General features: G+C 40.4%; 2 protein-coding genes across 2 annotated transcripts in view; both read left to right on the top strand.

Moving 5' to 3' along the window:
• The window catches only part of LOC107568150 (leucine-rich repeat-containing protein 49), a 23,814-nt gene extending 16,760 nt beyond the window's left edge, over window positions 1-7,054 (top strand). Inside the window, exons 7-11 of the mRNA XM_016254013.1 lie at window positions 2,293-2,573; window positions 3,439-3,624; window positions 3,698-3,807; window positions 6,653-6,800; window positions 6,929-7,054. Coding sequence (XP_016109499.1) covers window positions 2,293-2,573; window positions 3,439-3,624; window positions 3,698-3,807; window positions 6,653-6,800; window positions 6,929-7,054 — 851 coding nt within the window. The remainder of the gene's footprint in view (window positions 1-2,292; window positions 2,574-3,438; window positions 3,625-3,697; window positions 3,808-6,652; window positions 6,801-6,928) is intronic.
• Window positions 7,055-10,990: 3,936 nt separating this feature from the next.
• Window positions 10,991-15,415, top strand: part of LOC107568158 (thrombospondin type-1 domain-containing protein 4) — a 44,165-nt gene continuing 39,740 nt past the window's right edge. Inside the window, exons 1-2 of the mRNA XM_016254070.1 lie at window positions 10,991-11,088; window positions 12,689-12,825. Of these exons, the coding sequence (XP_016109556.1) occupies window positions 11,052-11,088; window positions 12,689-12,825 (174 nt within the window). The 5' untranslated portion in view covers window positions 10,991-11,051. The remainder of the gene's footprint in view (window positions 11,089-12,688; window positions 12,826-15,415) is intronic.

The raw sequence follows: 15,415 nt of genomic DNA, 5'->3' as shown, positions 1-15,415 counted from the left end.
GCGTGAGTGTGTGTGTGTGTGAGAGTGTGTGAGTGTGTGTGTGTGTGTGTGTGTGTGTGTGTGAGAGTGTGTGAGTGTGAGAGTGCGTGAGTGTGCGAGTGCGTGTGTGAGAGTGTGTGTGTGAGGGTGCGAGTGTGTGTGTGTGTGTGTGCGTGTGCATGTGAGAATGTGTGTGCATGTGTGAGTGTGCGAGTGTGAGAGTGTGTGTGCATGTGTGTGTGTGTGCATGTGAGAGTGTGCGTGTGTGTGTGTGTGTGAGAGTGCGTGCATGTGTGTGTGAGTGTGCAAGCGTGCAAGTGTGTGCGAGAGTGCCTGCATGAATGTGAGTGTGTGTGTGTGTGTGAATGTGTGAGAGTGTGTGTGTGAGAGTGTGTGTGTGAGAGTGTGCACGTGTGTGTGTACGTGTGAGTGTGTGTGTGTGTGTGAGAGTGTGTGCGAGTGTGTGTGTGAGTGTGTGCGAGAGTGCCTGCATGAATGTGAGTGTGTGTGTGTGCATGTGAGAATGTGTGTGAGTGTGAGAGTGTGTGTGTGAGAGTGTGCGTGAGTGTGCACGTGTGTGTGTGTGAGTGTGAGATATTTCAGTTTTTCTTTTTTAATAAATCTGCAAAAATGTCAACAATTCTGTGTTTTTCTGTCAATATGGGGTGCTGTGTGTACATTAATGAGGAAAAAACTTAACTTGAATGATTTTAGCAAATGGCTGCAATATTGTTAAGAGTGAAAATTTTAAGGGGGTCTGAATACTTTCCGTACCCACTGTATATTGTTTTTAATTTAATGTTATTATTTAATTACATTTTTAGATTTTAATGATTTAATTAATTATTACTAAATGTTTTAATTTGATTGATTTATTTTAATTGTATATATTTTTATGATTTAATAGTTGATTAAATCAAAGTTCAGTAAAAATCAGTGTTTTATTGTATGTTATATTAAACATCAGATTTATCCGGTTATAAGAGAAGAGAAGGTTGATAGACCAGGATAAGTCACACTGTGGCACTTTTGTGTGTTTTAATACTTGCTAAAAGTATCTCAGTGGTCCGCAGCAGGCTGATCTGATTCTTGGCTGCTCTCTTTGTAAAATGGGTCCATTAAATGAATAATTTCTGCGTAGGAGCAGAGTGATTAGTGAACGAGCAGAAGAGCACTACAGATCCGTTAAAGAGCGTCTGCGCTGTGAGTGTTTCTGCTCTGTCTGTGGGCAGAGAATTACTGCATCAGTCACGTGCGTCTCATCAAGAGCGTTCATTAAAAACACATTATTCGCCTCTGAATTAACCTCTCAAAATTAAATCTCTCAAAACCAAATTGCTCCAATTATAATTAACAAAACCGCACTGGATTCGCTGATGACTGACAGCTGTTTGTGGTTCAATACTTTATTCACCCGCCAGTCAGAAATACAGTGGTTTTGTTTATTAAGGTCACATGCATGAATCAATTACTTTGAGATGTATTTGTTTTGTATGCATACTGTATTTATCACTGTTACATTAAAACCAGCTTGTAATGTGATTATCATATGTATAAATTCATACACAATTGTAGCAATATACTCTACTGTTCAAATGTTTGGGGTCGGTAAGATTTAAGAAGTCTCTTCTGCTCACCAAGGCTGCGTTTAGAGTATAATTAGCTGTATATAAAAACAATAGAAGTCAACGCAGTAACTGGATCAAATCTGGATGACAGATCTCATCGTGCCAAATGTGAATTTAAAGGATTAGTTCACTCCAGAATAAAAATGATAATTTACTCGCCCCCATGTCATCCGAAATGTTCATGTCTTTCCGTCTTCAGTCCCAAAGAAATAAAAAAAATTTTAAGGAAAACATTCCAGGATTTTTCTCCATATAATGGACTTCAATGGGGATCAATGGGTTCAAAGTGCAGCTTCAAAGAGCTCTACAGGATCCCAGCCGAGGTCTTATCTAGAGAAATCATCGCTCATTTTATATTTATATACTTTTTAACCACAGACGCACACCTTGGCTGGGACCCTGTAGAGCTCTTTGAAGCTGCACTTTGAACCTTCACTCCGTTGGTCCCCATTGAAGTCCATTATATGGAGAAAAATCCTGGAATGTTTTCCTCAAAAAAACTTAATTTCTTTGCAACTGAAGACAGAAAGACATGAACATCTTGGATGACATGGGGGCGAGTAAATTATCATTTTTATTCTGGAGTGAACTAATCCTGTAAACAGGCTGGAGTCCAAATATTCCTCTCAGAGCAGTCTCTGTCCGAACATGTTGAAATCCTTCACACAGTCGTGTGTAACCTGAGGCTCCCGCTCGTCTCAGTCTTCAGAGGAGTGTGTTTGTGTTCGCAGGCCGCAGGACGCCGGTGGGCCCAGCGTTCAGAGTCTGTCCATATCTGACAGTCACCTGGCGGAGCTAGACAGCGAGACGCTGCGTCTGTTCGGCCCCGGGGCCCTGGAGACGCTGGAGCGCTGCTGGGGCGTTCAGACAGCCGCGAGCGTCACCGCCGTCGCCTTCAGATACATCCACTTCGACTCCATCATTCCCATGTTCCTGCGCATCCGCCTCAAATTCCCAAACCTCACGGTGAGGATCACAGCGGTCGTGACAGGCGTTTGCAGATGTCTGAGCTCGAGGCAGATTAAAATGAACCAGTGCAAGCACAGCAACTGACTCCGATAGTGTTTCGATTAGTGTATAATAAGTTGTGGTAATAACATAAAAGGTTTGCTTATTTGCAGATCTTATATTCAGGTTATATGAAATAGTTTAGTAATATCAGACCAGCAAGAGCGCTGCTTTTCCGCAATATCTGCACCACTGCAAATGTGATATACTGTAGATGTATAGAACAGCTCAATAAACAAGTTCATATTGTGCTACATTTTAGACTCAAAATCGTCTTTGTTTATATTTTTGCAAATGAAAATACTTCCAATCAAAGTCACAGCAGAACTGTTGAGTCTCTGATCAACACACAGTACTGATTCGCTACTGGATGAATCCATGTGTTTGAATGAATCAAGTGAGTCATTGATTCAGTAAGTCACTCATAAAACGGTCAGCTTCATTTCTGAATGAATCAGCTTTTTGAATAAATTGAGTGAGTCAGTGAGTCATTCATAACGACATTCACTTGCTTCATTTCTGAAGGAATCAGCCGTTTGAATGAACTGAGTGAGTCAGTGAGTCATTCATAACGACATTCACTTGCTTCATTTCTGAAGGAATCAGCCGTTTGAATGAACTGAGTGAGTCAGTGAGTCATTCATAACGACATTCACTTGCTTCATTTCTGATTGAATCAGCTGTTTGAATTAATTGAGTGAGTCAGTGATTCAGTGAGTCATTCATAACGACATTCACTTGCTTCATTTCTGAACGAATCAGCCGTTTGAATGAATCATGACCGTTTTAACACACACGTCTCATGCTGTTGCATCCTGCGCAGCACCTGATGTTCATGGAGACGAGCATCACTCATCTCCCTCAGCTGGCGGCTCTGGCTCAGGTGCGGCGTCTGGAGCAGATCAGTGTTCATCCAGAGTGGAATCCAGTGGTGAGACTGACGCTCTGGAGATCCTTCCTCATCTACAGACTGCAGCACCTCAACCTGCAGAAGATCAACGGCACTGAGGTGTGAGCAGCAGCAGTCAGTGTGTGTGTGTGTGTGTGTTGGGAGCATGTGTGTGATGATGTTTGTGTTTCAGGTCACCATGAATGAGATCATGGCCTCGGAGCGGATGTTCGGCGCTCTGGGTCACATCGCTGCTACAGAAACGCCACGCTGCCGCCTGCTGCTGCTGCTGGAGGAGTCCAGGTGTGTGTGTGAGAGATCCTTCAGCACAGACTAAAATACTCACATTACCTGTGAAATACCTGAGTGTGTGTGTGACGACAGGCCAGTGCATGTCCACAGCAGCTGCCATCCTACAGCCTGTGTGTGTGTGTGTGTCCAGGATTATTTAAGTGCTCCAGAACTTATGGTATTAAAAAAAATTTTCTTGTGCTGTACAGAAAATCTTTTCATCCGTCTGCTGCACCCATGAGCACCTGGGAGACTTTAAAAAGTGTTATTTCTGGACCTGGAAAAGTCATAGCAATTCATACAATTAAAACACCATGGGTATTTTATTTTATTTATTTATTTTTATTTTTTATTTTACCTGAGCAGAGATGATGCTCTTGAAACTAACATTTAATTTAGTTAAATGTATCTTTTTCTTTAATTTAGTTAAATTTTTATTACTTTAAGTTGGCATGGGCTTCAGACTCAGAGACCTTGCTTTGTGTTCAGCAATTTTATGTAATTTTTATTTATTTATTTATTATTTTAAGTTGGCATGGACTTCAGAGGCCTTTATTTGTTTATCAGTTTTAATATATACTGTATATATATACAGTATATATGTATTCTACTATTTTATGCTGGCCAGAACTTCATGGAATGCCTGGAGCGCCTCCTCACCAAGTCCCTTGTACAACTCTGCAGGGATACTATCTTTGCCGGTTGCCTTGCCAGAGCTCATTTGCTTGATGGCCCTCTGAACCTCAGTTAGGGATGGGGGGGTCATCCAGCTGTTCGAGAGTGGGATTTTGGGGGATCTGGTCGAGGGCTGACTGGTTGACTGCAGATGGGAGGTTGAGCAGTTGTCTGAAGTGTTCTCTCCATCTGTTGTTGATGCCCTGTTTGACTTTGATGAGCGTGGTGCCGTCTGCAGAAAGTAAGGGGGCAGAACCAGATTTTGAAGGACCATAGACTGCCTTGAGAGAGCCAAAGAACTGCCTGGCATTGTTTGTGCCGGCATAGTGTTGTATCTCTTCCGCCACCTTCTCCCACCACTGACCTTTCATCTTTTTGATTTCTCGCTGTGCCTGGACTTAGAGGGACTTGAACCTCTCCTTTTTGGATGCGGACCTTGGGTCTTTCTGCCACTGCAGGAATGCTTTGGTCTTCATGCCCAGCCAGTCTCCAATGGCACTTTCATTCTCATCGAACCAGTCCTGATGAGTGCGTTCCTTGGGGCCTAGCGCCTCCTTGGCTGTCTCCATCACTACATCCCTGAACTGGTTCCATTTCTCAGTTGGATTTCCAGTTAGTGGTCCATTGGCAGACAGCTTCTCATCAGCGTGGACTGAAACTTGTGAAGGTAGGAAGGATCTTGGAGTCTGACGATGTTGAATGCTGAGCGTATGACCTTAGCAAGCCTTGGGTGGTGAGGGACGATGTGCAGCTGGAGTATCGCTCTAACTAGCCTGTGGTCTGTCCAGCATTCTGCTCCCCTCATGGCCCTGGTGACAAGGACGTCTCGGATGTCTCTTTGGCGCACAATGATGTAGTCTATCTTGTGCCACTGCTTTGATCTGTGGTGCATCCAAGTTGTCTTGTACTTGTTCGCCATCCTGAATATAGTGTTCGTGATGAGGAGCTCGAACTCTGCACATTTGCTGAGCAGAATCTATCCAAAAGCGTTCTGACGTTCCATGCTCCCAGTAGGAGCTCCTTTTTTTAAATTCTGTTTTTGTTTCGACCTTCCATGAAGTTCTGACCAGCACCTGGAAAGAGGAAGATATGCCCTCGCAGCTCCGTGACGCCATAATAGTTGCCCTGTACAAGAACAAAGGCACACGAGCAGATTGCGACAACTACAGAGGTATCTCTTTACTCTCCATCGCAGGCAAGATCCTCGCCCGCATTATGCTCAACAGACTACTGACATCAGTCTATGAACAGAGCTTGCCTGAGTCACAGTGTGGCTTATGCCCAGATTACAGGACCATCGACAAGATCATCACAATGAGGCAGGTGCAGGAGAGGTGCCTAGAACAGAACATGAACCTCTATATCAGGGGTGCCCAACCCTGCTCCTGGCGATTGACTGTCCTGAAAAGTTCAGCTCCAACCCTAATCAAACACACCTGAAGCAACTAATTAGGGTCTTCAGGATCACTTAAAAATTAAAGGCAGGTGTCTTTGATTAGAGTTGGAGCTAAACTTTGCAGGACAGTCGATCGCCAGGAGCAGGGTTGGGCACCCCTGCTCTATATAGTCTTCATCGATCAGACCAAGGCAGTCAACACGGTCAACAGACGCCCTATGGGTCATACTCAGAAAACTTGGCTGCCCAGCAAAGTTCACCAAACTGATCCAGTTGTTTCACATCGACATGACAAGAGAAGTCTTGTCAGGTGGAAAGCCATCCGATCAATTTGGCATCTCCAATGGGGTGAAGCAAGGCTCTGTCCTCGCTCCGATGGTCTGGCCACGTCATCCGCATGGACCCACAGAGGATGCCAAAGCAGGTGTTCTTTGGAGAGTTGGCCGCAGGGTCCAGACATCAAGGGCGCCCAAAGAAAAGATTAAAAGATAACCTCAAGTCACATCTAAAATGGGCTGACCTGGACTTCAGAGGCCTTATTTAAAATTAATTTTAATTTTTTTATTCTATTATTTTTTTTAGGTTGGCCGGGACTTCAGAGGCCTTACTTTATTTGTTTAGTAGGTCTCTATGCAGAAGGTTTGCGGGGTTCTTGTTGACTGTAATTCATCTCCACAGTCCCAAATCAAATGACACACAGTAGATCATTCAGACCGCACTCATGAGCATCTCTGATGCATTGGTCCTGCTGCACATGTGTCAGTGGCTCTGTCCTTCCCTCTGTAGGAAGCGGCAGCTGCAGTTCCTGCTGGACGGACGTGGGCGCAGAAGCGGTGTGAGTCCAGACGACCTGAAGGAGAACGGCAAACAGCTGGGAGACGCTTTGAGCCGAGCGCTCTTCAGCTATCCCAGCAGACTGTCCGACGGCCCCGAGGTGAGACCAGCACCACATATACTGAGATTGATCGATCAGCGTCCAGCATCACTGACTCCTCTCTCTGTGTGTGTGTGTGTGTGTGTGTGTGTGTCTCTTGTCTGTGTGCGTGTGTGTGTGTGTGTCAGGAGGGTGGTGCTGATGCGTCGGAGCGCTCTGCGATGGTTCAACAGTATCTGCGAGGGCTGATCCACAGAGCTTCCGGTCACTGCGTGAAGGCAGACGCTCTGCAGAAGCTCTGGCCGTCGCTATAATAGTGGATAATAGTTTGACTGGCCTGAATTTACTTGGAGAGAAACACAAAATATTGTTCACCTTTGTTTAACCATTTAAATAATTATTTATTTTATATGTTTATTATATGCTAATTATTTAAATGTAAATTGTATTTGCAATGACAGCCTGTGAGTTTTTAATGAATATTAATTGCTAATGATTGATTGTTGTGGTTATAAGTAATTTAAGATGAGGAATCTGGATGGGATTAGATCAATTAGTATAGTTAACTAAATCATAAATTATTGAAAAACTTTACTTGCAATAAAATAATCATTAACTGAAATCAAATAAAATTTCATTATTATTTTTAAAAAGTCTACATTTTAAAAAAAGTTTTTTTTTTTTACTATTTTAAAGTATTTACATATGTCCTGAGGTTCTATGAGACTGAAGTTTACCGCACATCTGATGTTTAACCTGTTTGATATGAAAGATGCAGTGATGCTGAACTCATCTGGCCTGCGCTTGAACTGAAGAGGAGCCCTCCCTGGGCTTAACGTGGGAACGGGAGCCCTCTCTGGGCTTAACTTGGGAACGGGAGCCCTCCCTGGGCTTAACGTGGGAACGGGAGCCCTCTCTGGGCTTAACTTGAGAACGGGAGCCCTCTCTGGGCTTAACGTGGGAACGGGAGCCCTCCCTGGGCTTAACGTGGGAACGGGAGCACTCCCTGGGCTTAACGTGGGAACGGGAGCCCTCTCTGGGCTTAACTTGGGAACGGGAGCCCTCCCTGGGCTTAACGTGGGAACGGGAGCCCTCTCTGGGCTTAACTTGGGAACGGGAGCCCTCTCTGGTCTTAACGTGGGAACGGGAGCCCTCCCTGGGCTTAACGTGGGAACGGGAGCCCTCCCTGGACTTAACTTGGGAAAGGGAGCCCTCTCTGGGCTTAACTTGAGAACGGGAGCCCTCTCTGGGCTTAACGTGGGAACGGGAGCCCTCCCTGGACTTAACGTGGGAACGGGAGCCCTCCCTGGACTTAACTTGGGAAAGGGAGCCCTCTCTGGGCTTAACTTGGGAACGGGAGCCCTCTCTGGGCTTAACGTGGGAACGGGAGCCCTCCCTGGATTTAACGTGGGAACAGGAGCTGGAGCCGACACTGGAGTGGACTCAGGAGCTGGAGCCGACACTGGAGCGGACTCAGGGGCTGGAGCCCACAGTCTCTTCCTCCACATTCTCCTTTTTTGAGCAGAGGTGAAGGACACTGCTACTGTCAGCTGAGAGCTTGGGAGTGAAACGGCCGGCGGGCTTGACATAGGAGAGGCTGGCAGGCTTGACAGCGGGCTGGTTCTGAATCGGGGCCGGACACTCTCCAGACACTGGAGGATACCTTCCCTCCAGCTCAGTCCAGTGGTGTCTGGGAGGTCCACTGGGCGATGGTAATTGGCCCCGATCCAGAACAGAGAATTCAGCGTGGCGTCATCCAATGCTGTCATCGCTGCGAGCCCGCAGAATTCCTGGGTGAATTCTACGAAAGGGAGATCCCTACAGGCGAGGGCAGTGAATTTTGCGGCCGTTTCCATGATTGTGGGGTGGGGGAAATTGAAAACAAAACACTTTCAAAAAACGGAAACAAAAACATGGGGAGAAGGGGCACCGCTTACTGTTTGTCGGTCTAGTGTTCTGTCACAGTGCTGCTGCTACTGTGTCGGAGCGAGGAGACATCGTATAATACAGAAATCACAGACTTTACTAACACACGTAGCACAGGAACCTAAAGACGTTTAACACTAGTCCCAGAACAAAGGATAACACAGGACTTAAACCTGTTAAACTCTGCAGGGGGAAAAAATCTGTGAAACATTCATACTTGATGATACAAAATAAAAATATTGATACATTTTTTAACCCCTTTGCAACTTTCTGTTTTGAGACGCAGAAGAGATGCAGGTTTGAGACCAACAACAGACAAATAAAAACACAAAATATATTTTTCTCTGTTCACTCGATCTTGAATGGCAGATGTCACACATAACGCATATACATGTCCATATATTATACATCTAAGTTATACATCGATATCTACTAACACTTTATTTTGATGGACATTCAACTGACTATAACTGAATTTGCAACTACGTGTCAACTTATTCTACTAACCCTAACCTTAACCTAATAGTCTACTTATACTCTAATGAGAGTTATTTGACATGTAGTTGCAAATTAATGAGAATTTGTTGACATGTAGTTGCAAATGAATGACAGTTAATTGACATGTAGTTGCAAATTAATGAGATTTTTTTTACATGTAGTTGCAAATGAATGACAGTTAATTGACATGTAGTTGCAAATTAATGAGTTAGTTGACATGTAGTTGCAAATTAATGATAGTTGACTTGTAGTTACAAATGAATTAGAGTTTGTTGACATGTAGTTGCAAATGTATGATAATTTATTGACATATAGGTGCAAATTAATGAGTTGACGTAGTTGCAAATTAATGAGAATTTGTTGACATGTAAGTTGCAAAGTAATTAGTTAGTTGACATGTATTTGCAAATTAATGATAGTTGACATGTATTTACAAATGAATGAGAGTTTGTTGACGTAGTTACAAATGAATGAGAATTTATTGAAATGTAGGTGCAAAGTAATGAGTTAGTTGATGTAGTTGCAAATTATTGAGACTTTGTTGTCATGTAAGTTGCAAAGTAATTAGTTAGTTGACATGTAGTTACAAATTAATGAGTTAGTTGACGTAGTTACAAATGAATGAGAATTTGTTGACGTACTTGCAAATGAATGAGTTAGTTGACATGTAGTTGCAAATTATTGAGACTTTGTTGTCATGTAAGTTGCAAAGTAATTAGTTAGTTGACATGTAGTTGCAAATAATTGAGAATTTGTTGACGGTTAAAAATTAATGAGAATTTGTTAACATGTACTTGCAAATTAATGATAGTTGACATGTAGTTGCAAATTATTGAGACTTTGTTGTCATGTAAGTTGCAAAGTAATGAGTTAGTTGACATGTAGTTACAAATTAATGAGTAAGTAACGTAGTTACAAATGAATGAGACTTTGTTGACATGTAGTTGCAAATTATTGAGACTTTGTTGTCATGTAAGTTGCAAAGTAATGAGTTAGCTGACATGTAGTTACAAATTAATGAGTAAGTAACGTAGTTACAAATGAATGAGACTTTGTTGACATGTAGTTGCAAATTATTGAGACTTTGTTGACATTTAAGTAGCAAAGTAATGAGTTAGTTGACATGTTGCAAATTAATGATTGTTGACATGTAGTTACAAATGAGGGAGTTTGTTGAGGTGTAGTTGCAAATTAATGAGAATCTATTGACATGTATGTGCAAATTAATGAGTTAGTTGACATGTAGTTGCAAATTATTGAATTTGTTGATGTAGTTACAAATTAATGAGAGTTTGTTGACATGTAGATGCAATTGAATGAGAGTTAGTTGACTGTAGTTAGTTGCAAATTAATGAGTTAGTTGACATGTAGTTGCAAATTAATGAGAATTTTGTTGACATAGTTGCAAATTAATGAGAATTTATTGACATGTAGGCCTAGGTGCAAAGTAATGCAAATTTGTTGACATATAGTTGCAAATTAATGAGTTAGTTGACATGTAGTTGCAAAGTTAATTACAGTTAGTAGAATGTCTAAAGTGGACTATCAGAATAAAGTGTAACCTTAATATCTATTGACTTTTCACATAACATTTAACTGTTTAACATTATTATTACACCCAGGAAAAGGGCATTTTTAACCTTGAGCTTGTTTGCATCGCTTTGACTCATGAAATATTCACACACTTTTTACAGCAGCACAAACTTTCATGCGCTGTGTTTAGTTTCAGCATCTGAAGGAAACTGATGCTGTTTGAAAACACTGAAGAGATGCAAGATATACTCACAAAACTAAAAGCAGTGTGTGTTTATGAACTGACAGGCCTGTCCGTCACCCAGCAGACCAATCCGAGAGCTGCAGTGCTCCACGTTCAACACGCAGCCCTTCATGGGCCGATTCTACCAGTGGGAACCTTTTAATGACGGTGAGCAGATTCTCTCAGTTCATGACATGAATGAGCTTCTTCTGATGGAAAGAATTTAGAGATATTAAAGTTTCACAGGGATTCAAGACATTTGATACACTGTTTCTTCTTACAGTGCCATGCAAAGGTTTGGGGTCGGTAATTTTAAAGTATATTTTACAATATATTAATGTAGAAAACAGATATATTAAATTGTAATAATATTTCACAATATTACTGTTTTTACTGTATTTTTGTTAAACCAAATAAATGCAGCCTTGATGAGTAGAAGAAACTACTTTCAAAAACATTTTTAAAAATCTGACCAACCCCAGAACTTTTCCTGTCAGAAATCTGTTCTGTTACCATGAGGAGAGAGAAACATCCTGAATGACACACACATATTTGTGTTGTTAATTAGCTCTAATGATCATGTTGTAATTAAAGTTGCCGTGCATTTGTGCTGCCGTGGATTTCCCCAACATGTCGGATCCTGTGCAACAGTGAATGTTCTCCTCTGAACAGATCTGATTTATGAACTGTGAAACTGCGCCATTATGTTTATGGTTTGTGTGGAATATTATTCTACCCTCAGGTGATAGATGAACCAACAGTGGAGTCGTGCCAAAGTTTTGTCTTGATGACAAAACAGTTTCTTTTCAACACAGAGGATCAAATGAATTTTTCGGATTTATTCTGGTTTATTTCACCTTCATCACATGTCTTTGATGTTTTCTTTTCAGGCGTCTGATTCAGTTGTGTGATCAGTTGTGCATTAGTACTAGAGCTCATAGTGATTTTACCCTCATAACGCATTCGGGTCCATTTTGACCCAGAAGAGAGATTTGCGATAAAACTTTGCAAATGCTTTAAGACACTCAAAATATATATCATTTTATTATTTTTATGTTTTTATTTTTCATTTTTTTTAAATACATTTGTATTTTTAAAGAGATTTTAAAACCCATTTTTAAAAAATGTTACACGTTCAGTGTCCGGGTCATTTTGACCCAGGTGTGTATGGAGTACCATTAGTGTCAAAAATACTTTTTGTAAAATTATCTATGAAGTTATATTAGGCTACGTCCACACGAAGCCAGAGCGTTCCGATCTTTTTTTTCACCTCGTCTCAAAACATATCTGCGTCCACACAAAGTGGACTATCGAAATAAAGTGTAACCCTTTTTTCGTCTGAAGGTTTATGCAAGTAAAATGACTTTATTTTGTTTGGAAACTTTCCTAATAATAAGTATTATTTATATAGTTTCGATGGTGTTTTGCTTCAAAATGTAGATTTCATATAGATTTATAGAGTTCTAAATTCACATAAATATAATTAAATTCCATTTGTTCCAATGGGGTTAATACTGGTAATTCTCCGATTATATGTTCTTATTTCATGCAATGATTTATTCAAATAAAATGTCTAATTTTGTGTGTGGTTCATGTGTAATTTGAAATGTAAGAATTTCTACATTTTTAATTAATACAAAATGCAGTAATTACATGGTAACATGAAAAAAAAAGTTGTTTTTTCACATTCACTCATTAATGAGAAGTTGCTGATCAGATACACTATGGTTTTGGTGTAGTTGACTCCGTCTCTTATGTGTTTGATCAGTTTCCAGCGAGCAGCGCTGTGAGCTGAACTGCCGTGCCGTCGGCTTCCGTTTCTACGTTCGTCAGGCGGACAGAGTCATCGATGGCACTCCGTGTGGACAGAACCAGACGTCTGTGTGTGTGGCGGGACAGTGTCAGGTAGGAATCAGTAGTGCTGGGCGGTATACCGGTTCATACCGAATACCGGTGTTTATTTTTGTTATGATATGAATTTTTAAAATACCGTGATATACATTTTTGGTCATACCGCCCAGCACTAGGAATCAAGTATTCACTGCACTATTCTGCTTCCATTTTTTGACACGTTCTTCTTAGACATTTATACACTAGACTGAATTAGATATGCAAAGTAAGTGTATTAATTAATGAGTAGCATGCTTCTGCTTCTGCACAGTGCATATGGTTTCATGTGCAGCACAGTATTAAGTGCTGGAGCTGCAGTGCTGCGTGCGGTTGTGCAGTGGAGGGCAGTAGAGATCAATGGAGATGAAAACATCACACAGCTGTTATGCTCTTGTTGTTTGCTGTCATTTACAGTGACTCGAGCGCATGTCTGACAGCTCAAGGGATTGAATCTTGTGTCTCTGTGATTTGAGTTTCTAGTCCAGATCATTTACAGCGTCAAAGTTTCAGCATCATACTGTAATATCCTTACTGTGATGTAAATATTGATATATTATTCAGCTTGAAATGTAAATTTCAAGTATTACAATGCTTGTTTTTATTAAATGCTGGTAACAAAACATGGTAAAGCTTTACAATAAGGTTTAATTTGTTAGGATGTTAGTTAGTATGAACTTGCAATAAACAAAATCTCAAAAATCTTTTATTTATTGTAATAAATGTTCATTTCAACAATACATTTTGTAATACATTGTAATAATATTTATTTATTTATAATAAACAAACATTAATAAAGATTAATAAATGCTTTAGGAAATATAGGTAACACTTTATTTTAAGGTGTCCTTGTTACACGTTACATGTATTTACTTTTATAATAACAATTAATTATGCATAATTATGTGCAAGTAACCCTAATTCTAATCTTAACCATATAGTAAGTACATGTAGTTAATTAGTATTACTCAGTACTTAAATGCATAATTGCACTGTAACAGGGACACTTTAAAATAAAGTGTAACCGAAATATATTTATCATCGTTAGTTCATGTTAACTAATGCATTTACTAATTAACTAGTTAACAAATGTGACTTTATTGTAAAGTGTTACCAAAAATAGGATGATTTTCATTATTGCATTACAGTAATGAGAATTGAGGGATGAAATGTGCTGATTTGTCATAAAAAGTGTTTTATAAAATTAAAAGTTTTATTTCAACCAGTTGCCATGGCAACATTTCTCATTTTCATTTACTCGATGTACTAAAGTAACTAAAACTGAAATAAAAGCTACACAGACATAAAAATACAATGACAAAAACACAAGAGAATTAATAAAACTTTAATATTAAAGTTAAAACTGAAAATGTAAAAATAAAGTCTAATTCAAAATTGTATCAGAAATGTTAATAGCATCTCAATTTCTTCATGAGAACAGAATTTTAGTCATGTGTTGTCCATCATCTCTGTCATCCGTATTAAAGCTCTTCTCTTACAGATATATTGTTCTGCTATTTCATCTGATCTTCCGTTATCTGTTTTTCGGATAAGCATTAATTACCCAGAGTTCAGAGAGGCGTGCCACGTCCTGCATGTAAAGACTGTCAGACGCACAACAGTTGCCGGCTGTCTGAGCCGGAGGATCTTTTGTGTTTGTGAGTGAATTAGCCACGCTTTCAGCGCTCCGGAATCTGCCCGTCGTCCAGCTGTGCTTTTTTCAGACATGTCACTTCAACAAATCCAGCAGAAATAAGATGTAACACAGACGCCGCAATAACAAGCCAGGGCTGCACAAACGCCACTGTCTGCAAAGGTTAAATAATGCGGCGTCGGCTCTGTAGGTTGTTTAGTGGCGTTTCTCTCAGATGCTTTGAATTCTTCTGACAGCTGACGGAGATCAGTCGACAAATCCAGAGCTTTAAGATCTCTTCCTCGGATAACGAGGAGGATCTGTGACGGGATGAAGATTACACACTACAAATCCACCGCATTAGCCTTGACATTCAGATATGTTGGCTGGAACACTGTTTGGGTCGGATTTAGAGTGACTTTTCCAAAACTTGATTCAGTGAGCATTTGAAACTCAGCTAACATGATCATCAGTTTCTGTGTAAATATAAAAGAAACTTGATCACTGCATGAGAATGTTGTACTTGTCAGGGAGGTTGTAGTTATTTGTGCATGTAGTTATTTGGTATAAACAAGTTTTCCTGTCTTGAGTACGCATGTAGTTTCTATGAAACCTTGTTTCGGCCTCAAAATAAAACAAAAAAAGGTAATTGCAACATTTTATCTCACTATTCTACCATTTTTTCTCGCAATTCTAACTTTACATCTCACAATTCTGACTTTACATCTCACAATTCTAACTTTACATCTCACAATTCTGACTTTACATCCCACAATTCTAATCAATTTTGACTTTACATCTCACAATTCTAATCAATTTTGACTTTACATCTCACAATTCTGACTTTACATCTCACAATTCTGACTTTACATCTCACAATCCTGACTTTACATCTCACAATCCTGACTTTACATCTCACAATCCTGACTTTACATCTCACAATTCTAATTAAACCTCACATTACATCTCACAATT

Source organism: Sinocyclocheilus grahami, unplaced genomic scaffold (assembly GCF_001515645.1).
Source record: "Sinocyclocheilus grahami isolate Dianchi unplaced genomic scaffold, SAMN03320097.WGS_v1.1 scaffold1222.1, whole genome shotgun sequence".
Lineage (NCBI taxonomy): Eukaryota > Metazoa > Chordata > Actinopteri > Cypriniformes > Cyprinidae > Sinocyclocheilus > Sinocyclocheilus grahami.
This window is presented reverse-complemented; position numbering and strand designations above follow the sequence as displayed.